The sequence below is a fragment of the Aethalodelphis obliquidens genome, unplaced genomic scaffold (genome assembly GCF_003676395.1).
Source record: "Aethalodelphis obliquidens isolate GAN/ISIS:26980383/991018 unplaced genomic scaffold, ASM367639v1 scaffold30, whole genome shotgun sequence".
Classification (NCBI taxonomy): domain Eukaryota; kingdom Metazoa; phylum Chordata; class Mammalia; order Artiodactyla; family Delphinidae; genus Aethalodelphis; species Aethalodelphis obliquidens.
In genome coordinates this window covers 15,435,291-15,459,799 of record NW_020837974.1, presented here as the reverse complement: position 1 = coordinate 15,459,799, position 24,509 = coordinate 15,435,291, and the positions used below count along the sequence as shown (strand labels likewise).

Below are 24,509 nucleotides of genomic sequence, written 5' to 3'. Positions count from 1 at the left end.
GGTGTGCAGCACAAATGACATTTTTTTCATATAATATTTCTCTAAGGTTAAGAAAAAATGATCCTGAAAAACATGAAAGATGGACTCATCTATTAATCACATATTTTAAAAGTAGATGCTGGGACTTCCCTGGTGGCGCAGTGGTTAAGAATCTGCCTGACAATGCAGGGGACACGGGTTCGATCCCTGGTCCAGGAAGATCCTACATGCCGCGGAGCAACTAAGCCCGTACACCACAACTACTGAGCCTGCGCTCTAGAGCCCGTGAGCCACAACTACTGAGCCCGCGTGCCACAACTACTGAAGCCCAGAAGCCTGGAGCCAGTGCTCCACAACAAGAGAAGCCACCAGTTCAATGAAATGAAGAGTAGCTCCCACTTGCCGCAACTAGAGAAAGCCCACACGCAGCAACGAAGACCCAAAACAGCCAAAAATAGATAAATAAATAAATTAATTAAAAAAAAAAGAAGACAAACCTTATTTTTGTACAAATGAAAAGGGGCTCTTGGGTGCTAATACCTTGAGTTTGTTTATGTCTGAGAGGGTCTGAAGTCATTATATTTTAATGTCAACATGGCTGGATTAGAGTATTTTCAACTCATGTTTTAAGTATATATAAATAATATCTGCTCATGGTAAAAATGTCAAACTGCAGAGTAAATTATAAAGTGAAAAGTAAAAGTTTTCCTCTATCTCTGTATGCAGTCTCACTCAGCCATCTCCCTACCCAGCCAGCTGGGGGTGTAGGCCCAGGGCCTGGCACTGAGGTGCTCTACACAGTGTAAAAAATGGTCTTGACCTTCAGTACGCTTACGTTCGTCTCTTAGTTAAGGAAGTGGGGCCAATAGTGCTTACGTTAGGACGGAAGCAAGCTGGATGGGGACTGTGTTGATCTTGTGAGTACAGGTCTTATCCAAAATGGGCAGCCAACTGTTCAGCTCCAGCTGATTCTTCATTTTTAAAATACATTAATTAATTTATTTATTTTTGGCTGCACTGGGTCTTCGTTGCTGTGTGCGGGCTTTCTCTACTTGCGGCGAGCTGGAGCTACTCTTCATTTCATTGAAGCGGTGGCTTCTTTTGTTGCAGAGCACGGGCTCTAGGTACGCGGGCTTCAGTAGTTGTGGCTCACGGGCTCTAGAGTGCAGGCTCAGTAGTTGTGGCTCATGGGCTTAGTTGCTCTGCGGCATGTGGGATCTTCCTGGACCAGGGCTCGAACCCGTGTGCCCTACATTGGCAGGTGGATTCTTAACCACTGTGCCACCAGGGAAGCCCCTCCAGCTGATTCTTGTTCAAGGAATGCAGACTCAGTGCTGCTGGATTTCAAGTGAAAGGAGAAATTTGTGGCTGCTCTGCCAAACTTAACACACAAAGGGGCTGCATTTGATCAGCTGGCGGATGCTGCAGTTGCTCTGACGATGGGCTCTGGAGTCTTGGGTTTGAATCCTAGCTCTATCTATCACACACCCATTCCCAGTTTCCTCATCTATAAAATGGGATTCTACCTCATAGGATTCTTATGAGGATCAAATGAGATGCTGAAAGCACATATGAGATGGGCTCTTCATAAAGCTTATAATCTAGGGGAAGAGTCAAATGAACCTCATCTGGGAATTCCACACATGAAGGTTTCACTGGGACAGAGACCAGAAGGATGAACAGTTAACTGGGTGCAGCAGTGGGAAGGGTGGAGGGGAAGGGCCTAACAGGCAGAGGGACCACCTCCAGAGAAAGCCCTGAGGCAATCATGCAAACCCAAACTAGAGCAGTGAGGACGCAGAGGAGATAATCTTCTAGGAGCCAAGGACTTCCTAACTGATAAAGTGTGAGCTAGAAGGAGTCTCAGTTCAGCGTGAGGCCAGTCCCTGAAAATTTAGGATTTCACTCACACTGGCCTGTGTTAACTTTCCTGACAGAAAAACCACACCCACCAAGTCTTCCGCAGGGCCCTCTAACCCTCTTCTCTGAAACACAGAAGAGAGGGGGAAGCACAGGGATCAAAAGTGAGTTGTTTTCCAGGCAGAGGAGGAATATCAAGAAGGCAGGTAAGAAGACACAGAGGTAGGAAGCAGTTCCATTTGCTTTGTCAGCTGAGGTGTTTGGGTGAGGGCAGGTGCCTCCAAGACTGGCTGGGCGATTTGCAGCGCCTACAACTTCAGGTTGCGGAATCTGGTCAGTTTGTAAGACCTCAGTCAAATGGAGAATGGGCGCCCCCTGGGAGCAGTACTCGGTACTGGACACAGGAGGACCCAGATGAGCGGTGGGGTAGGAGGGGGTGCGGCTCAAGATGGGGTAGACTGTCTGCCACAGTTTTCTTCTCACAGGAGCTAACTCCTTCCGGCATGAGGGATTCCTGGGATCCCAGAACAGGTGGGCTGGAAGGGACCTCGAAAAAGGAACTACCAACATGTGCCCCGTGTCAGGCCCTGAGCTGGGCATTTTCGTGAACATTATCTTAACACTCCTAGCTCTGCTTCGAGGTAGGTATCGTTATCCCCATTTTTCAGATGAGAAAAATCGAGGTTTGGTGACTTCCCAAGAAGGGGCGGGGATTTTGTATGACTCCAGAGCCTTTCCCCTGGAGCTCTCACGACTTGGAAGCTACCGACTCTCTGAGGTTTGGGGGAACAAGCAACGGGTGTGAGGCGCCGAAGCTTTCCAAGGGACAACAGCGTAATGGTACTTTCGGCCAGAACCACGCCCCCCTTGTCCCGACAACACTGATTTCTGTTGCTTTCCTTTAAGAGCCTTCCCCCGAAAGATGAAGTCCTCGCCACACGGGGAGGCGGATATTATATATTCCTGGATCGCCCGGACGTCTTTCTCCCTCACCCGCATTGATCCCCACTGGTGACATAAATTCTCCCCCGCTACTAGCGAGTGAAGGCATGAGACTACATTTCCCGGCAGGTCGTTCAGAAGGGGGTGGCGGGGATAGAAGGAAAGAGACCCTCTGTTTCCGTCCGCTCTCAATTTAGCGTGTCGGCCGTGATGCATATTTCAACAGCCCACGTCCTTTCTCTGTAGCGCTAAGGAAAGGACTACGTCCCCCAGCAGGCACTGGCGCAGAGGCCGCCATCTTATTGTAGTCCTTTCCCCCGTCTCCGTAGGGAGTAGTCTTAGCGCATGGACTACAAATCCCAGGTCGCCGTCTCCCCTTTCCTTCGGCCGCCATCTTCGCTGGTAGCCCCCGCCCCTTTCCCCTTCCATTGTCTCGACCGAAGATAATAGAGGGGAGCAGGGAAGACTGCAACTCCCGTCAGGCTCTGCGCCAACGGGATGGGGATTTCGGTATTACAGGCGGGCGAGATGGCCAAGGTGGTAGAATGAGGCGATGGGGAGAGGCTAGGTAGCCTGCCATCTTTATGGTAGTCTCCTTATCCTCCTGGATCCGCCATTCTTAAGGAACGCTAGAAGGCCAAGAAACTACTATTCCCATCGCACCTCATAAGATCGACTACTAGTCAGGTGTCCGCCCCTCTTCCGCCATCTTGCTTGTAGTCCTCGTTCCTTTTCACCTTTCCATTGTTCCTGACGAGTAGAAATGGCAACGGGAAGGCAGCAGATGGACTGCGACTCCCGTCAGGTACCACAGACGCGGAGGGTTGTGGACAGGAGGGCGTGTGAGTGCCTGGGAAGGAGGTCGGGCCGGGGAAGAAGGCCATGTTGTTTGTAGTCATCGTTCCCGCTGCCCTATGCTCTGCAACGGGGAGCCTCGGGGCAACCGGACTATAACTCCCGGCACCCTCGGCTCCCGGTTTGGCACGTCCTCCACCATCTTGTTTGTAGTCCCCACTGGCTCCAACATCCCATTGTTCCCACGGTGGCACCAGCGTCCGCAGGACCACGAGTCCCGTCGTGCCCTGCGCGTGTTAGTCCTGGAAAGTGGAGGTGGTGGGGGAAGGAGGGGGCAGGGGGCGGGGTTCTTCTGGGAGAAGGAGGGAGTAAAGAGGAGGAGGAGGAGGGAAGGAGGAGAGAGGGGAGGGGGAAGAGAGGAGGAAGGAGGAAGGAGCTCAGGAGGGATGAGAGAGGCGGCCAGGGCCCCGGGCCGAAGCAGCGCGGGGCCGGGGGACCAGGGGGGCTGAGACACCCCAATTGCCCCCTCCCCCTTTTCCTGCCCCCTTCCATCCTTTCCTTCCAGCCTCCTGCTTGAGGAAGGGGATTTATTCAAATTTTATTTAAATCCCTATCTCCGGAGGGTCGCGCGCTGGGGGGAAGGGGAGAGGGCGGGGGCGCGCGCAGGCTGGGGGGGCGGGGCCGAGCAGCTTCCTTCACCCCCCTCTGCTCGCCCCGTAGCAGTCGGGCAGGGGGCCGCAGGCCAGGGGCGGGCCCAGGGGAGGGGGGCAGGTTACAGGGACCCCCCCCTCCCCGGGAACCGGCGGTGGGCGGGGCTTGAACCCCGGAAACGGTGCGGGGGCCCAGGCCTGGCCCAGGACCCCTGGGCCGTGGGGGCCGGGAAGGGGCCAGTTAAAGGGCCAGGGGCGCCGGGGAGAGGCGGGGCGGGGTGGGGGGAGGGGAGCTGGGACTCGGACCCCCGGACTGAGTGGGGCCCGGGCAGAAGCTGTGCACCCTGCGCCCGAGGAGCCCCCGTTGGCCTGGGGGGGCTGAGGGACTAAGCCCCCCAGAGCAGGACCTCCCCCTGGAAGGGCCGCGCCGCAGCCCGTGGGAGGGCCTCGCCCCCGGCGCCCCCCATCTCCACTCGCCGCCGTCCCGGCCTCCGCCGGAGGGAGGGGCCGAGCGCCCTCGGGGGGCCGTGGACCCCGGCGTTCTGAGCGTTTCGCGCCCCGTGCCGCCCGGCCCCCCCGCCGCCGATGGCCGCCGACCCGCCGGGAGCTGCCGAGAAGGGAGAGATGGCTCCCGGGACACGTGTGAGGTGGGTTCATGCGGCTCCTCCTCACCCCCAGACCTGGGCAGCTCCCAGTCCCATTCATCCTCCGCCCGGCCTCTCTCTACCTTACCCGCCCCCAGCCTCACCCTCTCTTTGCTCCAAACTCCTCATCTCTAATCCTCCTTCCTGTTACCTCTCAACCTTGGGGAACTGGCCTTCCTTCCTAGACCCTGCTTCCCCTTGCAGACCCCCATCCCCGCCTGCAGTCGCCGCCCTCCAAGGCCCCTCCCCTGGAGCGCTGGAGGGCCCCTTCCCCCCATGGATGGGTCTGGAAGTCCCTGGAAAGGGGGAAGCTGGGGTAAGACTCTGGCCATAAAGAGACCCTCCAGGCCTGCTGAGTCTGTATGGGATCTTGGAGGATCTGGTTTCCCTGGGAAGGGGAGCCCAAGGGATTCTAGACAATTAGGGGTGGAAAGCAGCTTGGGAAGCTGGGGGGGGGGTGCACATGTAGGACTGAGCCCATCGTGAGTTCTGTGGAGATGTCAGGCTGGATTCGAGAATCCCAGGGAATCTGGGAGATTGCCCAGGTTGACCTGAGAGACCCATGAGGAGGCTGTCTTAGAGCAGACGGAGCTCTGTGGGGAGCAGAGGAGTTGAGATTTTTGGCTGAGGAGGGGCTCTGAAGCAGCATCTCAGGGAGGGTTTCCGAGCACTGGGAAGTTGGGCAACAGTGACTCTTTAAGGACTGGGTTAGGGAAGAAGGATACCATTGAATCCGGTGAGGAAATCTAGATTTTAGGGGAAGAGAGATTGGGTGTTAGTAGCTTATGAAAGAGAGAAGAGAGGGAGTAGGAAAGGTCTGGAGCTTCCACCCAGGAATCTGTGGGTATTTGGGAGCTAAATCTGGGGCATTTTAGATTGGGGAGCGCATGGGCTGGAGCACATTTGGGTAACGGGAAGAGTTGGGACCTGTCTAAGGTAACTCCACAGACAAGGAGCCCCTGGCTTTCCAAGGAGCTTTGCTGTGGGGATGTCAGTGGAGAGGGCCCATGTCCCTCTCAGTGTCCTTTCGTCCTCCCTGGCCTAGGCAGGGGGGCACGATGAAGTGTCAGAGCAGGAGTGAGCTCAGGAAGCCAGTTCTCGGGGCTCCCAGAGGGCCCGGGTGAGCTGCTTCAGGGAGAGAGCAGCCTTGCCTAGACGGAGTGGTTCCCCTCACCCGCTGCAGGAGGGACACCTTGTTCCTTGTCTCCCTGGGTAGGAAGCCAAGCTCTGGCTGCCTAGGAGTGGGGGAAGCTGCCAGGAGTCTCCCCGGCCAGGGCCCCAGTGGGCCCCTGACCTTGCCACCCTCCACCCACAGCCCTCGGCGTTGCTGACGCCCCCAATGTCGTCGAGCAGCCGGGGGCCGGGGGCCGGAGCGCGCCGACGCCGAACCCGCTGCCGCCGCTGCCGGGCCTGTGTGCGAACTGAGTGCGGGGACTGCCACTTCTGCCGAGACATGAAGAAGTTTGGGGGGCCCGGGCGCATGAAGCAGTCGTGCCTGCTCCGGCAGTGCACTGCCGTGAGTTCTGCCCCCGCCGTATCGGGCACGCCTGGGGCTCCGGGCACCTTTCCCCAGCCAGCCCCAGCACATTTCTGGGTGGCTGGTGGTGACTCCTTAGAGTGTAATGTAAAGTTGCTGTTTGTTCACTCATTCATTCACTGGCTTGTTCAAATATTCGCCAGGCCTGTTTTTGTCCTCAGCTTCAAGCTGGGGCCAGTGTTAGGGTGTACAGAAGAATCCATCCCACGCTGTACCTTCACCTTTTTCCCAACTTTCAGAGGTACAGGCCCATAGAAAGCTCAGGCCCTCTCGTACCCCTTCCCAGAGCTGGCCCTGTGAATAGGTCTTTGCTTTCTTTAGCGTCCTTTCACCTGTTAGAGTGGTCTTGGATTTGAGGCCAGTCTTACCCGCTGTGTGACCTTGAGCAAATCACTTTGAACCTCAAGGTACCTTCTCTGTGAAATGTTTCCTTTGCTGAGTTGTAAAGGTTAAACAGCATGGATATGAATGTAGCTGCTACAAGGCCCAGCACACAGTAGGTATCCAAGAAACATGGGTTTCCTCCCAGCTTCCTCATCCTTTGAGCTTCCCAGGGCTCCAGAGAGTGGTCCTTCCCCAGCAGCCATGAGGAGCCAGCTGCATCCTATGTCCCCCTCATGCCGCCACCTCCCTTTTTTCCTGCAGCCACTCTTTCCTTGTTGGTCTCTTTACCGCACAGCCCCTCCCTTTTCCTCCTTTCTCCCCCAACCCTTGCCTCACTTTCCTTCCTTCTTCCCCACCTGCTGCTTCCTTGAACCTGCCTCACAACCTTCTCGATATGATTCAATATTACCACTGATTTTCCCAAACTCATGTTGTCTGAAGGCCACTCTCCTTTTTCTAGGACCAGCCAGCTGCCTTTAGTGGTCCCAGGGGTCTTGCCAAAACCGGGTTTATTGTGGGGTCCAGGGCAATCCTTGTGCTGCTCACTGAGCAAACTCAGAATCACCCCGAGCTGCTGCTGTGTTCCCTCCAGCCCTCTCTGGGTATTATTGTCACGTTTGCCTACAGTCTTCTTCCTTTCCCAAAGCCAGCTACAATTTCAGGGTCACAAAGGCCCTGGATCCAGATGCAACGATCACAGCAGTAATAACAACTACGTATCAACTACATTTCTTGCATTATCTCATTTTCATGACAGTCTTGCAAGAAAAAAATTCCTAGCCCCATTTTACAGATGGAGAGACAGAGATGTAAGGAGGTTAAATCAGTTGCTCAAGGTCATACTGCCAAAAAGGAGCAAATTCAGGATTTGACCCAATGTGGCCCACAGGTTCTGAACCTCATCCAGCAGCTGGCCAGGATCCCCAGAAAGAAGGGTCTTTCTCCTGCTGCTTGCTTTTGGGGTCCCTGACGTCCTCTCTCCCCCGACAGCCTGTGCTCCCACACACAGCTGTATGCCTCTTGTGTGGGGAGGCTGGGAAGGAGGACACAGTGGAGGGAGAGGAAGAGAAATTTGGTTTGAGTCTCATGGAGTGTACAATCTGCAATGAGATCGTCCACCCTGGCTGCCTGAAGGTGATGGCCCTGGGGACCCTGGAGGCTGGGGTAGGGCAGATGGTCGGGGAGCAAGGAGGTGGGCTAGGCTGCCTCTGAGTTTGCTGGCACCTGACATCCACTCCCTGCCCTCTGCCTGCAGATGGGGAAGGCTGAGGGTGTCATCAATGCAGAGATCCCCAACTGCTGGGAGTGCCCTCGCTGCACCCAGGAAGGCCGGACTAGCAAGGTAGGGGCTGGGGCTTGTCTGGGTGCTAGGCTCTGGGTAGGCGGGAGGTTGGGGATCTGTGCAGAACCTCACCCCCAGCTTCCATCTCCCCAGGATTCAGGTGAGGGACCAGGCCGTCGCAGGGCTGACAACGGCGAGGAGGGCGCCAGCCTGGGGAGTGGATGGAAGCTGACGGAGGAGCCGCCACTTCCACCACCCCCACCCAGGCGCAAGGGTCCCCTACCTGCTGGGCCCCCCCCAGAGGACGTGCCTGGGCCCCCCAAAAGAAAGGAGAGGGAGGCAGGGAATGAGCCCCCTACCCCAAGGAAAAAGGTGAGCCAGGGAGCATGCTCACTAGGTCCAGCCTAAGGGATTCTGGGAGCTGTAGTCCTGTTCCTTTTAGAGGGGAGTGGGCCCTGGGAGATAGTGCTTCATGGGTTTCCCCCAGGGATTGTAGGGAGATGTAGTTCAGGAGTTGTTGGTGGGAGGATGGTGCGTGCTCAGTATGGTGGAGAGGTACAGGTGAGAGGCAAATGGCACTGGACAGGAAAGCTTTGGGTGCTTTAGGGAAGAGGCAGAGAGCATGCTCAAATTAGCTGCTGCAGAGGAGGAAGGAGGGGCTGGAAAGGGCCTGAGGGGGAAGAAAGAGGAGATGAGAGCATGCTCAGTGAGCCAAGATACTGGTTACAAGGTGAGCATGCTCAGAGTTCTCCCTGAGATGGGGGCTTCTGGGATTTGTAGTCTAAGAGGAGAGCATAGATCTTAGTTTTGTGGACAGTGTGGGGCTAATGGCATCTGTCCCTTTCCCCCTATCTCCTTCTTGCCTTGGTAGGTGAAAGGAGGCCGAGAGAGGCACCTGAAGAAGGTGGGTGGAGATGCCTGCCTCCTCCGAGGATCGGACCCAGGCGGCCCCGGCCTTCTGCCCCCCAGGGTTCTGAATCCAAGCCAGGCTTTCTCGTCCTGCCACCCTGGGCTCCCTCCCGAGAACTGGGAGGTGTGCCGGGGACCTCCTCCCTCCCCTTCCCACCTTTCCTTGCCCCACCCTCCACCCTGAAGACAGAAATCTGTCCCTTCCTGCCTACGTTGTCCTGCCCCAGCCCCACTTGGCCATGATGGGCATTTGGGCCTCTGGGAAGAGTGGAGGGGGAGAGTGGGTTGGGGCCAGGCCACAAGAGCCCCGGATTTCCCAAGAACCCTTGGGGTATCATCTGACCCATTTGCCTTGTCTTTCCAGACCTTAAAGGGGAAAGAACTGAGTTCAAATCCCTGTTCAGCCACTGACTCCCTGATTGGTCTTGGCAACTTGTCAGCTGCTCTGAGCCTCAGTTTCCTCATCTGTGAAATGGAGATGATACTACCTCCCTTACCCCATCTATGCCACCGAGCTGTTTAATGACATTAAAGTAAACGAGCTTTGTAAACTGAAAATGTACTAGATTCTAGGGAAATAAGGCCCAGAGAGGTTTAAAGACTTGTCCAACGTCACACAGCAAAGCTAGAATTCAGATGCCACTTTGCACTGACACATTGAATGCCAGGGTCTGCCTGATTGTGTTCAAATTCTGCCTCTGCCATTTATCAGTTTGTAACCTTGGGCAAGTCCCATAGTCTCTGAGCCTAAGTTTCCTCATGTCTAAAAAGAGTGGCCCAAGTTGCCCACTCCATCCCAGCACTGTGAGGATGTCATGTGTCAGGTTGGGAGGCTCCACCCAGGGCCAGACAGTCATTGTTACTCTTACATCATTGAAGAGACACTTGAAATTGTCTGGTCCAGCGTTCCATGTTGTAGATGATGAGAAAGGGGCTTCCCAATGTCACACAGAATGGATAGCCCAGCCAGTACTCAAAACTAGACCCGTATGTGTTCTCCACACCTCACTGCTTTTGGAAACGCATAAGCTAGTGAGACCCATAAGACTTAATTCTTTGGATCAGCGCCTTCATGTGACAGATAAGGAAAGTGAAAAGTCCAGAGAGGGCCATGGCTTGACTGAGGCCTCATGTCACTCAGGAGCAGAGCCAGGGCTGGAACTCAGGACTGTCCCTCGGGCCGTTCATCCCTTGGTGACTCCTCAGGGATAGGGGGTGGGGAGGTATGTGTCAGGCCCTAGAACAGCCTTCCTCTCTCCCCGCAGAAACCAAAGCCGCCTTTGGCCTCTGCGGAGGGCCCGGCGGTGCCGTCCCCATCACCCCAGAGGGAGAAGCTAGAGCGTTTCAAGCGGATGTGCCAGCTGCTGGAGCGGGTGCCTGACACCTCCTCGTCCTCGTCAGACTCCGACTCGGACTCCGACTCGTCAGGCACATCCCTGAGTGAGGATGAGGCTCCTGGGGAGGCCCGGAATGGGCGACGGCCAGCCCGGGGCAGCTCAGGCGAGAAGGAGAACCGCGGGGGGCGGCGGGCTGTGCGCCCTGGCAGTGGGGGACCCCTCCTCAGCTGGCCCCTGGGCCCCGCCCCCCCGCCCCGGCCCCCACAGCTGGAGCGGCACGTGGTGCGGCCCCCACCTCGAAGCCCCGAGCCCGACACGCTGCCTCTGGCTGCCGGATCCGACCACCCCCTGCCCCGAGCCGCCTGGCTTCGAGTCTTCCAGCACCTCGGGCCCCGAGAGCTATGCATTTGCATGCGAGTCTGCCGGACTTGGAGCCGCTGGTGAGTGGCCTGGACAGGCCTGGATTCCATTGCCCACACGCTCCTCGCTTGCTGTGTGACCTGTAACAGATCCCAGAGCCTCCCTGGGCCTTGTTTTTGTAATGATAATGTTTCTGCAGGATGTACATACTGCGGTGTGGTACTTCCGTGTTGACTATGTACAGGTTGCTTTTTATATATGAGGTCACTGAACCCTCACAACTTTGTGAGGTGGGTACTGTTATCCCATTCTTCAGATGAAGCTGAGGTCAAGATCATGTGGAGAGGAAGCAGTAGAACCAGGAATTTGAGCCCAGTCCTTCTGGCTCCAGAACCCTTCCTCTTAATAACTGTCATTTATGAGTGCTTAGTACGTGCCAAGCATAGTGCTGACTGCTGTGCCTGCATCATCTCACTTGCTTTTCACCTCCCTCTGCTGAGGACAGTCTTATTATTGGTCCCACTTACCCATAAGAAAGCCCTTTGCCGAGTGGCCTCTGTCCTCCCAGAGGCAGCCATATTTGGGCCTCCTGATACTGCTTGGAATTTCTCTGTGGCCTGGAGCCACCACCAGCACCCTCTGCCTACCCTCCTCCCATCTCCCCACTGCTTTCTTTTCTTTTTTTTTTTTTTTTTTGTGGTACACGGGCCTCTCACAGCTGCAGCCTCTCCCGTAGCGGAGCACAGGCTCCGGACGCTTAGGCTCAGATGCCATGGCTCACGGGCCCAGCCGCTCCACGGCATGTGGGATCTTCCTGGACCGGGGCACGAACCCGTGTCCCCTGCATCGGCAGGCGCACTCTCAACCACCGCGCCACCAGGGAAGCCCCTCACTGCTTTCTGAGTCTTGTTTCTACAGAAATGGTGGTCATCTTCCCAAACCCCTGGTCTTCCTCTTTGGTCCTGCCCTTGGCAACCCCCCCACCTCTCCATCAAACTCCTACAACACTCTTCCCTCCATACCCGCCCCCCCCCCAAAAAAAAAAAGAGCACATAGAGGCTTGCTGCATGTTGACAAACCTTCATTCACTTTCATGTTCCCATGAAACTGTTTAGGGCAGATACTGTATCTGTTTCAGCTTCATGTTCTCAGCACAGGACAAAGGGTAGTGTAGGTGCTCAAAAAACATTTTATTAAATGAGTAAATCCAGACTCTTTCCCAGGCCCTTACTGTGGGCCAGGCATCCTGTTGGGCACTTTGTAAACATTAGCTGATGTGTTCCTCATAATAACAGCCCTGTGAGGTGGGGGAATGAGGGACACCTGAAAGCACAGTGCAGTTAGTGGCTGACCTCAAACCCCAGTCCTTTTCCTAAGGATTTTGGGGTGCTTGTTCATACTTTCTGGTCTCTGTGGAAGCTATATAGCTAAGAAGAGAGGAAGGTAGGCTCTGGAGGTAAATTACCTGTAGGTGAATTACTCTTTTTCTGATGAGCTGTATGCTATCGGGCTAGTTCCCTTAACTTCTCTATGCCTCAATTTCATCATCTGTTAAAACAGGGGAACCAAGGCATTTACTTCCTAGTGTTTTTGTAAGCTAATATACATAAAAAAATTGAGGACAGTACTTAGGAAAGAGAAACTTCTCAGTGCCTTAACAGCGATCATTATTACTCACTCAGCTACAAATATTTACTGAAAGCATAGACTTTTACATCCTCAGAACACAGATCTGTGCCCTTGAAGAGCTCCCAGTCAAACTGCAACATAGAAGCAAATAGTTACAGCAGTTGCTGGGGATCTCCACCCTTGCCTCAAGTAATAATTGCGGAAATGTTTGCTGAGGCCTCTTCATCAGGGCCAGCCCTGTGTTTGGCACGTGGGATCCAGAGCTTTAAGAGGACCTGATTTCTGCCTCAAGAGGAGACTTGTGACTGGAGGCGGACGAAGCAGAGAAGCTGGACTGGACGGTGGTTTCCAGCTTGGGCCCTGGAGTCTGGCACCCATGGGTGTCATCAGCTGTGATTCCTGCAGTTCCTGGATGAAATGGCCATGGCTGGATAACTATACCTATCAAGGACTCCCTTTTCCTGTCTGTAGTCCGGGTTCATATCAATACCTTGTAGGGATAAAATGAGGTGGTTCTTGCAAAACACTCAGCACAGTACCTGAAGGGTGCTAAACACTCGATAAAGTAGTGGCTTTTGATGAGAAGGATGAGGGGAAGGCGGAGCAAGGGCCTGTGTGGGGCACAGTGGGACCAGTCAGGAGGCTCTGCCAGCGTAGGCACAGAAGCAGGGGCAGTGAGGATGGAGAGGAGGGACTGGAGTTGGGAACTTTTTAAGAAGCAGAATGGCTTGGATTTGGTGACTAAATGGCTGTGGGGGCAGCAGGGTGACTCTCAACTGAGTTTCTGGTCCATGAGCCTGGGTGGGCAGCAATGCCATGGCCCAGGCTTGGGAGTACTGAGGAGGGGCAGGTTCCGGAATAAAGCCAAGAGCTCAGATTTGCCGTGTTTGGTCTGAAAGGCCTTTGAGCCAGTCAGGAACAAACAGCAGAGAGAGCAGCTGGATGTACAGGTCTGATGCTTAAAAGAAATATCCAAGTTCGGGAGTTTGTAACCTATAGGTAGCGACTTCAAGGAAGAGGGCAGAAATCAGAATGTCAGCATTTGTGAGTTAAAGAAAGAACAGGCAGAGAGAGATCGAGGGCACAAGTGTGTCCTGAAGGAGAGAGGTTGAGGAAGGAGTGAGTGACGAGCAGGGTCGGGTGTTGACGAGAGGTCATGAGAGGCCAAGGACTAGAAGTGGCAGTTGGATTTCGCTACAAGGAGGCGTTGATATCTTTGGCTGTGCTACGTGGGGGTGAGGGCACTGGAGCCAATTCGCCTGGAGTTGAGGTTGGACTTGATCTGTTTGTTCTCTGCTGTGTCCCTAGTTTCTAAGATACGTGGCATACAGTAGGTACTGAAAAAACACTTGTTGAATGAGTGAATGAATGAAAGTGAGGAAATCAGGATAGAATGTGGAAAGAGGTAGTGAAGGTGGAGTGGGAGAGAAATTTGTAGGTGGGAGAGCAGGAGGTTGCAGGCTTTCCTGTCTGGTGCCTTTCATCTTCTCTTGGAAACGGGCGGCAGAGTGATCTGCCCAGGCGAGCGGAGGGAGGGCGGGTGGACAAGGCCTGGGGGAGCTGCTGAGTCGCAGGGAAGAGGGTTGGGACTTTGGAGGAAATGAGCAAGGAAGGAACTAGACCCCAGGTTCAAGGCAGTTAGGGTTAGGAGTAAAGACTTAGAGGTGGACAGATTGGAGGACAGCGGTGGCAGCAGGGAGTCCAGAGAGCTGAGAAGGAAGAACTGTCTTCGGTTGGAGCCAGGAGGCTGTGCATTCCTTACAGGTGGCAGTTTGGGCTGGTCTGGCTCTGTGGCCCCAGAGGGCCTCTGCAAGAGGGAGGTTTTGTACTCGAATTTGGGGATTTGGAGGTGGGCTTAGTAGGGTGCTGACTTGGTCAGGGGTGTTGAGTCAGGGGGAAAGGGAATGGGGTAAGGCATTTGAACATAAAGTTCTACCTCCCCTGGCTTGATGTATGCTTTGGCCTCAGACTTCTTCTGACCTCTTGCCTAAGTGTCATTCTCTAGTCTAGAAGGAACTTGGCCATGGCTCCCTGTCACTTTCACAACGAACTTCCACCGTCCCGTTGGACATCTGGACACGCACAGTGACTACACTAAACACTTTTTCTTTTTAGAGAAGCCCTTCAGAAGGGTCCTGCACTATCTCCCTTCTTCTTTTTTTTAACGTCTTTCATTTAATTTTTTTCAATCATTGTTTTAAAAAAATGGAAGTATAGTTAATTTCCTCTCCCTTCATTTATGCAGCAAACCTTTGAAATAAGTGCTGCCTTTACCCCATTTTATGGTATGGAAAGCGGAGGCCCAGAGAGAGCAAGTGACTTACCTAAGGTCACTCAAAGCACAGAGGTGGCAGAGCTGGGATTTAGATCCCCATGGCTCACACTCCTCACCTCTGAGCTCTATGGCCACAGCCGTCCAGCCTGGCATTCCAGCCCTCCTTGCCACGGCACCCCTACCCTGGGCCTCCTCTAGCCTCACCCCTGCCTCTTCTCCACTTCAGAATTCAGGCTCTCGACCCAGACTAGCCTGGTTTACAACCTGGCTCTGTTACCACTAATAGCTGTGGGACGTTGAATAAGTCTCTTAACCTCCCTGGGCCTCATTTTCCTTACCTCTAAAAAGGAGACTAGTATTTACCTCCTAGGGCTGTTGTGAGGTTAAATGCTTAGTGCACAGAATGCAGTAAACCCTCAGTGAACACCAGATGTTAGTGCTAGAGTGACTGTCATCGTCATCCTCATCGTTAAGGGGAGATGATGAATTGCCCTTTGTTCCTGCTGCCTCAGGTTCTCAGAGCTCTCCGTTTTCTCTCTGTGCACTGGGCCTGGATACTGGTTCTTCCTCATCTGGAACTCACATCATCTTCCTCCCCTCACCGGAATAACTACTGCCTTCCTTTTTTTTTTTTTTTTGCCGTGCTGCGTGGCAGGCAGGATCTTAGTTCCCCGACCAGGGATCAAACCCGTGCCCCCTGCAGTGGAAGCTCAGAGTCCTAACCACTGAACCGCCAGGGAAGTCCTAACTACTGCCTTCCTTAAAGTCTCAGATCAGGCATTGTCTCCCTGGGAAGCTCCCCCTCCCAGTTTCTCATTGACTCTTATCATGTTCCTTGTTGCCTTACTTACTGTGGACTTAGCTGATACTCCCGTTTTCTCACTGTTCCATGCCTGGACACTTAGTATCAGTAGGGCCCTCAGTGACTGTTGGCTGCCACTCTGAGGTTTAAACCCAGTGTTCTGGTCATCTAAGGGCAAAGGGACAAATTAGCTACAGCCAGGAAAAGTCAGGAGAGACTTCCTGGAAGAGGAAGCACTGGAGCTGAGCCCTGAGTGATCTGGGGTGGATGGCATTTCTGTCAGTCACACATGTGCCAAAATGCGTTGGCACCAAACAGTGTGTGTCTATAGGCGGGCAGGTGGTTTGGCCTGGCTCTTGTGGAGTACGATATAGAAACAGTTGGTGGCCTATGTGTGCCCCCAGGGGGAAGGGTTCCCTTCTAGCCGTGGAAGATACAGGAGGGCTTCAAGGTGGTGGCGGCAGTTGAGCTGGAACTCAGGACTGGGTTCGGAGTGAGCAGAGAGATTTTGGATGGAGTAGGATGGAGAAAAGGACCTAGGGGCAGAAGCTGGGTTGAAGGTGGGTTACTTTGGGGTTTGTTTTTTTCCTTTTCCTTTTTAGAATTGGAGAGATTTGCCAAATGTTTATTGGTTGAGTGGACGGAACCAGGAGAGGGAGAGGCTAGAATGCTAGAAGAGGGGGGAAATGGTAGGAGGTGACAGGTGGGACAGAGGGGTGGAGTTGTTCAGACTGAAGGCTTAGTGTCTGTGCTTCCAACTTTCCCAGAAATGTCACCCGGGACTCTGGAGTGTGCCTGGCAGTTGTAAGTGGCACAAAAACATGGCTTAATCCTTCCATTATTGATAGTTTTGAAAAGGAAATCTCTCCATTGGGTGCTATTACATCTTTAACACCTTTCTAATACTTATCTCCCTGTTTAATAAAAATAGTCTTTAGATAGTAGCCAAGAGCCACAGAAACACCTAGCTAGAATTTAGTAACCCTGGCCTGTTATTATGGTGTTTATTTCTAAGGGTAACATATTTATGTGAAACAATAACTGGTTTTAAGTTCAAAGAGGGGAATCAATTTAAACATAAATTCATGTTCTGCAGATGAGTGGATAGCGAATGACTAGAGTTTGAGCATCACTGCCCCAGCCCAGGGCTTCTTGAAGGGAAAGCCTCCAGAATGGGGGCTGGGAGAGAGATAAGAGACAGCTTCCCGCATCCCTGCTCACCCCTGCTGCTTCTGACACAGTTCATCTAGCCCAGTGGGAATTTCCTGACGTGGCTTTGAACTACTGTACTAGAAGAAACTTTTCAAACTGAGTCTTGAGGAACTTCAGTGTACTACAAAGTATTAGTAGATGACCTTGGGAGAGATGGGGAAGGGTTCCCTGGTAAAATAAGTTTGGGAAGCCCTTTTCCAGGACTCTGCATGTTGGCCTAGTCAAGGCTCTCAGAAATGCTGGGGTCAGGATCAAACAAACCTGTTTCACTTTGTTGAGGCCTCATTCGTCTTTGTAGTTTCAATACCTGGGACCTACTAGGCCTTCCATAAACACTGACTGAGTGTATAAATGGGAAGCCATAAATGAGGTGTGTTGTAGGGGGTGCTCTGTGGGAGCTTTGAGTGGTTCACAGTGGCTTGGCATCATCCATTCATGCAACAGATGTGCAACAGGTAATGTCCTATGCACCTGGCCCAGTGCTGGGCACTGGGGCTGCTGAGGGGGAGAAGCCAGGGCTGCCCTCGTGGAGCCTCCATTCTAGTTGGAGGGATACAGTAATCAAAGAGAGACTAGGGCTGTAAGTCAAGCCTTGGGCAGCTGGTCCTCAGGATGGGCAGACGCGAATCAAGGGCAGAAATTAATAGAGGATGAGAAGTGCCCACAGCCACCATAAGAAGCCCAGGGTAGGGATGGGGCGCTGCTGAAAGATCTCTTTGGGGCTCCATCAAATACGGTGTGTGTGGGGGGGTGTCTTTGGCAGAACGGCAGAACGCTTCAGCAGCTGTTAAGTCCCACTAACTATAGTAACCCCATTTGAGCTTACAACAACCTTGTGGGCAGGCTGAGTCTGGACTGTCATCTCTACAAGGCCTCTGAGGCTGAGAGAGAGGAGTGAACTTGCCCGAGGTCTCACATCCAGTTAGTGATGGAATTGACCCCTGAGCCCAATGCTCTTGGCCTGGGTCCTGGGGCTTCCTGTCCTCCCCGCTATCTTATATGGACCAGGAGAGAGCTGGGGTGAACCGGTTAGCATGGGGGTGGGGAATTGTGGGCTCCCTGAGAGCTGAGGACTGAGGTCTCTGTCTTCCCCTTGTGGCCGACAGGTGCTACGACAAGCGTCTGTGGCCTCGAATGGACCTGAGCCGGCGGAAGTCACTGACCCCGCCCATGCTTAGTGGTGTGGTTCGTCGCCAGCCTCGAGCTCTGGACCTCAGCTGGACAGGTGTCTCCAAGAAGCAGCTCATGTGGCTTCTGAACCGACTGCAAGGTAGTGCCAGGTGGTGAGGTGGGACTGGGGGGAGGAGGGGGACAGGCCTAGGACGGAGTCCTCCTAGCACCAGTTTCCCGTCGCCCCCAGGCCTGCAGGAGCTGGTGCTCTCTGGCTGCTCCTGGCTCTCCGTCTCTGCCCTGGGTTCAGCCCCACTGCCGGCCCTGCGGCTCCTGGACCTCCGCTGGATCGAGGATGTTAAAGACTCCCAGCTCCGAGAGCTGCTGCTGCCTCCGCCAGACACCAAACCAGGTGCAGCCTCTGTTCACTCCTTTGTAGAAGGGGGTCAGACGAGGTGGGGGTATGAGGCTTCCAAGGTCTCTTCTGACTCCTGCTAGGTATTAAAGGATTTGAAGAAAGGACAGGATACATGAGTTTGAGTAGACAGGCCCTGCTTGGCCATTGTTCATTCATTCACTCTCCTGCTGTGTGCTGGGCCCTGTGGTCAGAGCTGAGGGAACAGGATGAGGAGGATGTAGCCCCTGTCTTCTAGGGGGAAGATGATTATGGGATGAAACACATACAGGACAGGAGGATGACACAATTCTGGGAGAAGCCAGGGGATTGTGAGTGAAGTCTCCGGGTGTGGCGGGCACTACTGGAGAGCCTTCGCCAGAGGGAGCAGCGGTGACCGCTGTGGAAGAATGCAGGCCCGATGTGGCTGGTCAGTTCCATCTGTCAAGAGGAGCCAGAAATAAGGATTTTCTGTGAAATATCCTGGTTTTTAAATGATGGCAATTAATTCAGATTCTTTTAAAATTCATGTGTGGACCCAGCAAAAACATGACTGAGCAACAGATTTGGCCCCTAGATCCTCTTGTCCTACAGTGAAAGGGTAAGGATTTTGCTGAGGGAACAGAGCAGAAAGAGAGAGCCAGTTGACTTGGGAGGTTGTGTGGCGGTGGTAGTTTCATTTCCCAAGTCAGACCAGCCACCTCTTCACCTGGTCAGGCCCAAGTCCCCCGCCAGGTAAAGTCAGCTTTATGGCACACATAGTTCTGGGTCCGGCCCTATGTAGGGCCCTGGAGACCTCAAACTGAGTCAGACCCATTCCCCGCCCGGGTGGAACCCCAGTCATGCGGAAGAGAGAGACTCAGAAGTAGAAGGTTATGGCGTGACATGGTGGGAGCTGTGGTCGGGGGGCGGGGGGCAAGTGGTGGGCAGGAAGGCAGTGAGAGAAGCCCTCCCTGAGGGGGTGCTATTTGAACTGAGTCCTGAAAGGGACAGCGTTTTCCCAGGGAGTGTGAGGCAGGAATAAACAGTTTTACGGGATGTGAGAACCATATTGGCAAAGGGGGATGTTGGGAACTGAGGCTGGTCAGGTGAGCACAGGCCTGGTCACTTTGGGGGTCATATGGAGGCGTGAGGTGGGGATGCTGAGGCCTGGGGCTCTTTGTCTAGCTCTAGCCAGGAGATGGGATACTCACGGCATCTTCTCTGGCCCCCACCAGTCTGTTCTCCATAATGAAGCCGGTGAACTATCCAGAAGGTCAGATCTGTCCACGTCATCCCATGTTCTACACTCGTTCTCATTGCTCCCTGGTGGTCTTTGGATGAAGATCAGTATTTTACCACAGTCGATAAAGCCTGGTCTGGCTCCCACTGACCTATGGTGTCCTTACACTTCAGCCTCCTTGCCAAGTGTCCTCCAGCCCCAGGGCCTTTGCCCACTCCTCTTTGCTTAGAATGCTCTATCCTCCTTCACCTGATGAACACCTAATTGTCTTTCAGGTCTCAGCGTAAATGTCACTTCCTCCTAGAAGCCCTCCATGATCTTATCCCCCATTGAGATTACAGTCCCTCTTTTAGAGAACAGTCCCCTCCCAGCATATCACTGTACAGTTGTGAAATGATTTGGTTAAAATTAGTTTCCTCCCACAAGATTCTTAAGCTCTGTGAGGGTGAGGACCATCCGCTCACCCCAGCACCTTGCTTTCACAGCTCTCTTTCATGGCTCCCTTCTTCCCACCCCATACTCCTCCACAGCAGTCTTGGAAGGGGAGTAGAGGAAGAACTAGGATTTTTCCCATTTTCTGGATGAGGCCCCAGGGGCCCAGAGGGGTTGAGAGCCAGACCTGAGCACCCACCCACTGCCCACTCTTACTGGAGTTGGACCGAGCATTGGGAACAGTGCGTTCCAGGAGGTGAGAAAGTGCCAGTTATCTGGCAGACTGACTCCATCTCCTCCTGCTTCAATTCACTTCAGTCTAAGCCCCTTTCTCAGGAGCTTGCAAAGGTGAGCTGTCCAGGCCTCCAAGGCCTAAATTCTCATTGGGACTTTTCACCCACCTTTATCATCTTGGCTCCCTGGCTTCGTGCAGCATTCCTGGAGCAAAACAAAGTTTTCCTACTTCCTTGCTTTTGCCCCTGCTGTTCTCTGCCTAGCTACGCTTCCCTCCCATGTTCCCTCTCCACATGTTCAAATGCTTAAAGGCCCACCTCAGTGAAATCCTCCCTGACGCCCACTTCTCCCGCCCCAGCCACATGTGACCTCTCTTTCCTCTGCTTCCCTCTATTGGCTCTTAGCTGTGGCCCGAGGTTGAGGGCATCTGCAGATATATCCCCTTTCCAGGCTCTGAGCTCCGCAAAGAAAAAAAAAAAAGACATAGAATTCAGAGATTGCCAAGTCAGGTGCCCACAGACTTGGTGGCCTGGCAGGTTGCAGAAGTGGTGGGCTTGGTGCAGGACGTTAGGGAGTACACCATGCAGCTTTCATCATCAGGTGAAAGGGGTAGCCCAGTGATGACAGAGCTGACAATTTTTCAAGGAAAAGCTCCACATCAAAAATTTCTTTATAAAAATGTCATTTTGGGAATTCCATGGCAGACCAGTGGTTAAGACTCCAAGCTTTCACTGCTGAGGGCCCAGGTTCAATCCTTGGTGAACTAAGATCCTGCAAGCCACGTGGAGTGGCAAAAAAAGAAAAAAAAGTCCTTTTATGTAGCATCAGTCCCAGAGAAAATTTTTAGCACTATGCAGACACCATAGAACACTTGTGTAGGCTAGCTTCCTGACTTTGTGACATCTGATCTAGTTTATTTAGGGGCTAGGCTGGTGTCTGGGAAGCAGAGAGCGCTGTGGGAAGAGTTTGGACTTAAGAGTCACAAGGCCTCGTGTCCTAGCTCTGTTAATTCAGATCTTGGATAGATTGTTTAGTGATTTGAAGCCTCAATTTTCTCATCTGTAAACAGGAATGATGATCAGAGAACTTGTTTCCCAAGGCTGTGGTTCTTAAAGTGTGGTCTCTGGACCAGCAGCTCAACATTGCTGGAGAACTTGTTTTTTTTTGTTTGGTTGGTTTTTTTTGGCCACACCAGGCGGCATGCGGGATCTTAGTTCCCCAATCAGGGATCGAACCCTGCAGTGGAAGCGCACAGTTGTAAACACTGGACTGCCAGGGAATTCCCTGGGGAACGTATTAGGAAAATAAACTCTGAGGCCCCACCTTAGACTACCTGAGCTCTGGGGGCGGGGCCAGCTGCCAGGGAGATGCAGAAGCCTCTCCAGTTGGAGAGCCACTGGCCTAGGAGCAGGCAGCCACTTAGTTGGTGCCTGGCCCACGGTGCATGCTCAAGCAATGGCTGCTGGTGCACCAAGGGAGTTAAGTTACAAAAACCAAAAACGGAAATGCAGGATTGTGGTAGATACAATAAATGGAAAGCTTTGGGTGCAGAGATAAGGGGTGGGTGCTCTTCTACCCTGGAGATAGAGGAAGAGGAGACCTCTGAGCTCAGACCAGAAAGCCAGGGACCCTGGCCAGGCAGGGGATTGAGCACAGGTGGCCCCAGGCAGAATCTCTTGGGGTAGGGTCCCCTGTGGAGTTTGGCCCAAGTATTTGGCGGGGAGAGAGAGGAGTTTGGAGCTGAGACGGGTGAGATCTTGTAGGAACTGGAATGTTCTACCAAGGAGATTGGACTTCTCTGAGGTGCCCTTGGAAAGTTTTTAGCAGAGGAGGGATGTGGTCTCATTTGCATTTGAGAACGGCTCTCTTTGGATGAGTGAGTGAGGAGGCTGGGGCAGGAGTTCAGGCAGGAGTGGTGTCGCCCCAGTGGTGAAGGGATCCAGATGGGGACTCCACTGATCGTGGAAGGAGAGAGATGTGCCAGAGGAGCCTGCTGGGATGGCAGTTCCATCGGGGATGTCATTTGTTGGATGAGTGGCTACATATTGAGCACCTATGCCCCAATTCCTGGGCACAGAGCAAGAACAAGACAGACAGAAATTCTTGCCTTCATGGAAGTGACATTCTAGTGGGACAAGAGGAAAAATATATAATACGTCAGATGGTGAGAAAAAGAGGGAAAAGTGCAGGGAATGGGTTTGAGTATGTGGAATGTTGCAGTTTCAGGTGGAGTAATCATGGAAGGCCTCCTTGAGGAGGCAGTGTGAGCACTGGACAGATGAAATGATGTCGAGTTGTGTGTGTTTGGGGGAGAAGAGCAAGCCACATAGAGAATGCAAGTCGAGGTTCTCTTATAGTGGGAGCAGGTTTAGGGGGTGGTGAGGGATGAGTGTGGAGACACAGCTGGTGCAGGGATGGCAGCAGCCAGGAGGCTGACCTCTTCTCTGCCTGCCCAGGGCAAACGGAGAGCCGTGGGCGGCTGCAGGGGGTAGCTGAGCTGCGCCTGGCCGGCCTGGAGCTGACGGATGCCTCCTTGCGGCTTCTGCTGCGCCACGCACCCCAGCTGAGCGCCCTGGACCTGAGCCACTGCGCCCACGTTGGGGATCCCAGCGTCCACCTCCTCACGGCCCCCACCTCCCCGCTCCGAGAGACCCTGGTGCACCTCAACCTCGCCGGTAAGCGTGGTCCCTTGTCTGTCCATCCTGCTAACCTCTTGGTCCCTGTGGTCCATGCCCACCCGCTACTCACCTTCCTGGTCTCAGCTGCCATTGCCCCATCCCCAGGTTGCCACCGCCTCACGGACCACTGCCTCCCGCTGTTCCGCCGCTGCCCGCGCCTACGCCGCCTAGACCTGCGCTCCTGCCGCCAGCTCTCCCCTGAAGCTTGTGCCCGGCTGGCAGCCGCCGGGCCCCCTGGCCCCTTCCGCTGCCCAGAGGAGAAGCTGCTTCTCAAGGACAGCTAGTTGGGTGCCCCCCACCCTCCCCCAGGACTCATCAGGAGCCTGGACCTCAGGCCTTCATTTCACCCCTGCCAGGAGGCCAGGTTCCCCACCTCATGACTAGGGATTCCTGCCCAGGGACTTGAGCCAGCCTCCCCCCCTCTACCCCCTGCACTGATATCTCTGGGGGTCTCTCCTTCCCATCCCCTCCCCCTTCCACCTGCTTCATTGTCCATTCCCTGGGGGGAGTGGGTCAGAGGTACTGGGGGGTGCTGAGCCAAAGGGATGGTGGGAGGGGGGCAGAGGTGCAAGTCTGAGGGAGGGAGAATGGGGAAAGGGTATCTGCACACAGGATACTGGGAGCCAGGGGGCTGGGGGAGGTGGAGGATGGGCGGGGGGGTGGGGGGCGGGCAGAAAGCAGACCACCAAGGGTTCAGGGAACAAAGACCAGATACTTGGAGTTGGGGGGTGGGGGGGGCCCGAAAAGGGAAGCCAGAGGAGCAATTGGGGATCCAGACGTCGGAGATGAGGGGATTCGGGGAGCCAGGGGAAAGGCAGGGCTGAGTGAGGGGTGGGGGCAGGAGCACCCCCTCGGGGTCACCCCTCTCCTTCCTCCCTCCCCAGATTTCAGTTCCTTCCCCCCAGCCCTGACTCCTTGAACGTCACTGACAATGGCAGCTATTGTGAGGAGTGGGGGCTGCGGGCCTACCCGCTGTTCGGCGCGGCCCTGGGGAGCGGTGAGGGGTACCCCAGCCCCCTACCTGCCTCCCCGCACTATACTTGAACATTCATCTGTACTGAAGTGTTACTTGAACCGGGGGAACCTCGGACCTGGGGGAGCCGGAGCTTGAGGGGACAGGACCAGCTTGGACTGAGACTGGACTGGTGGGCACCCAGTTTGGACTGGACTACCCCCAGGCGCTCTCGCTTTACTGTATTGAGCAGCTCCACCCCTCCTGACCGGGGGTGGGGGTGGGGGTGGGGGTGGGGTGCCAGCCCAGTGATGGGGAAGATGGGACTCCTCCAGCTTGGCTCTTCCCACTCTTTCATCGTCATGGAAACTTGTATCCCATTTGCCCAGGGAACTGCCACTCCTGGTTGCCATGGAATTAGCAGCCAATGGACACCTCCCAAAGCCAGTGCTAAGGCTGGAAAGGGCCCCTCTTAGTTGCCGTGGGAACTTAGTAACAGACTCTCGGCCCTCCCCTGCCCCTTCCTTCACTGCGAGGGCGGGGTTTGGGGAGCCAGGGGGAGGGGTCGGGGCCAGGTCCCCCCCCCCTCAGCCCAGGCCTCCCTGGGGAGCCAGGTTGTACCATGTAGGGGAGGGGGGAATCTATCCACATACCTCAGGTAACAGGGAGGTGCGCGGGTGGGGGGAGGGACTGGGCGGACCAAAGGCCGGAGGGGAGGGGGGTCCTGGGAATCGCAAAAGGCTTGAGGATGGGGCCGCTTGGGGGAGGGGGAGGAGGCAGCCCGGCCGGGGGCAAGTGGGGAACCCAGCCGGGCTGGGCCCCTGGGCCCCGGGTCTGTACAATATGGTTTGCTATAAAAGTCAAAATCTTCCAGCCGGGGCCGCCGAGTT

The 24,509-nt window shown here is 54.5% G+C and overlaps 1 protein-coding gene across 7 annotated transcripts; it reads left to right on the top strand.

Annotated features, from left to right (window-relative positions):
* The first annotated feature begins 3,950 nt into the window (after positions 1-3,950).
* FBXL19 (F-box and leucine rich repeat protein 19) lies at positions 3,951-24,498 on the top strand. 7 transcript variants are annotated; one of them, XM_027126346.1, is made up of 11 exons: positions 3,952-4,873; positions 6,186-6,386; positions 7,782-7,925; positions 8,047-8,133; positions 8,227-8,445; positions 8,945-8,977; positions 10,248-10,759; positions 17,704-17,867; positions 17,958-18,119; positions 22,446-22,664; positions 22,773-24,498. In XM_027126346.1, exons 2-11 carry the CDS (start codon positions 6,210-6,212, stop codon positions 22,949-22,951), a joined length of 1,896 nt encoding a protein of 631 aa, XP_026982147.1. In that variant the 5' UTR covers positions 3,952-4,873; positions 6,186-6,209; the 3' UTR covers positions 22,952-24,498. The 7 variants fall into 7 exon arrangements, with proteins under 7 accessions (XP_026982148.1, XP_026982147.1, XP_026982146.1 ...); XM_027126345.1 differs by having other exon boundaries at positions 8,945-9,106; XM_027126347.1 differs by lacking the exon at positions 6,186-6,386 and having other exon boundaries at positions 3,951-4,873; positions 8,945-9,106.
* The last annotated feature ends 11 nt before the right edge of the window (positions 24,499-24,509 follow it).

Excerpts from the sequence above, each read along its gene's own strand:
- FBXL19 (XM_027126345.1), top strand. The coding sequence starts at position 6,210 with ATGTCGTCGAGCAGCCGGGGGCCGGGGGCCGGAGCGCGCCGACGCCGA. Across the intron at positions 6,387-7,781 it reads TGCTCCGGCAGTGCACTGCC|CCTGTGCTCCCACACACAGC; the intron begins GTGAGTTCTGCC and ends CTCCCCCGACAG. Across the intron at positions 9,107-10,247 it reads TCCCTCCCGAGAACTGGGAG|AAACCAAAGCCGCCTTTGGC; the intron begins GTGTGCCGGGGA and ends CTCTCCCCGCAG.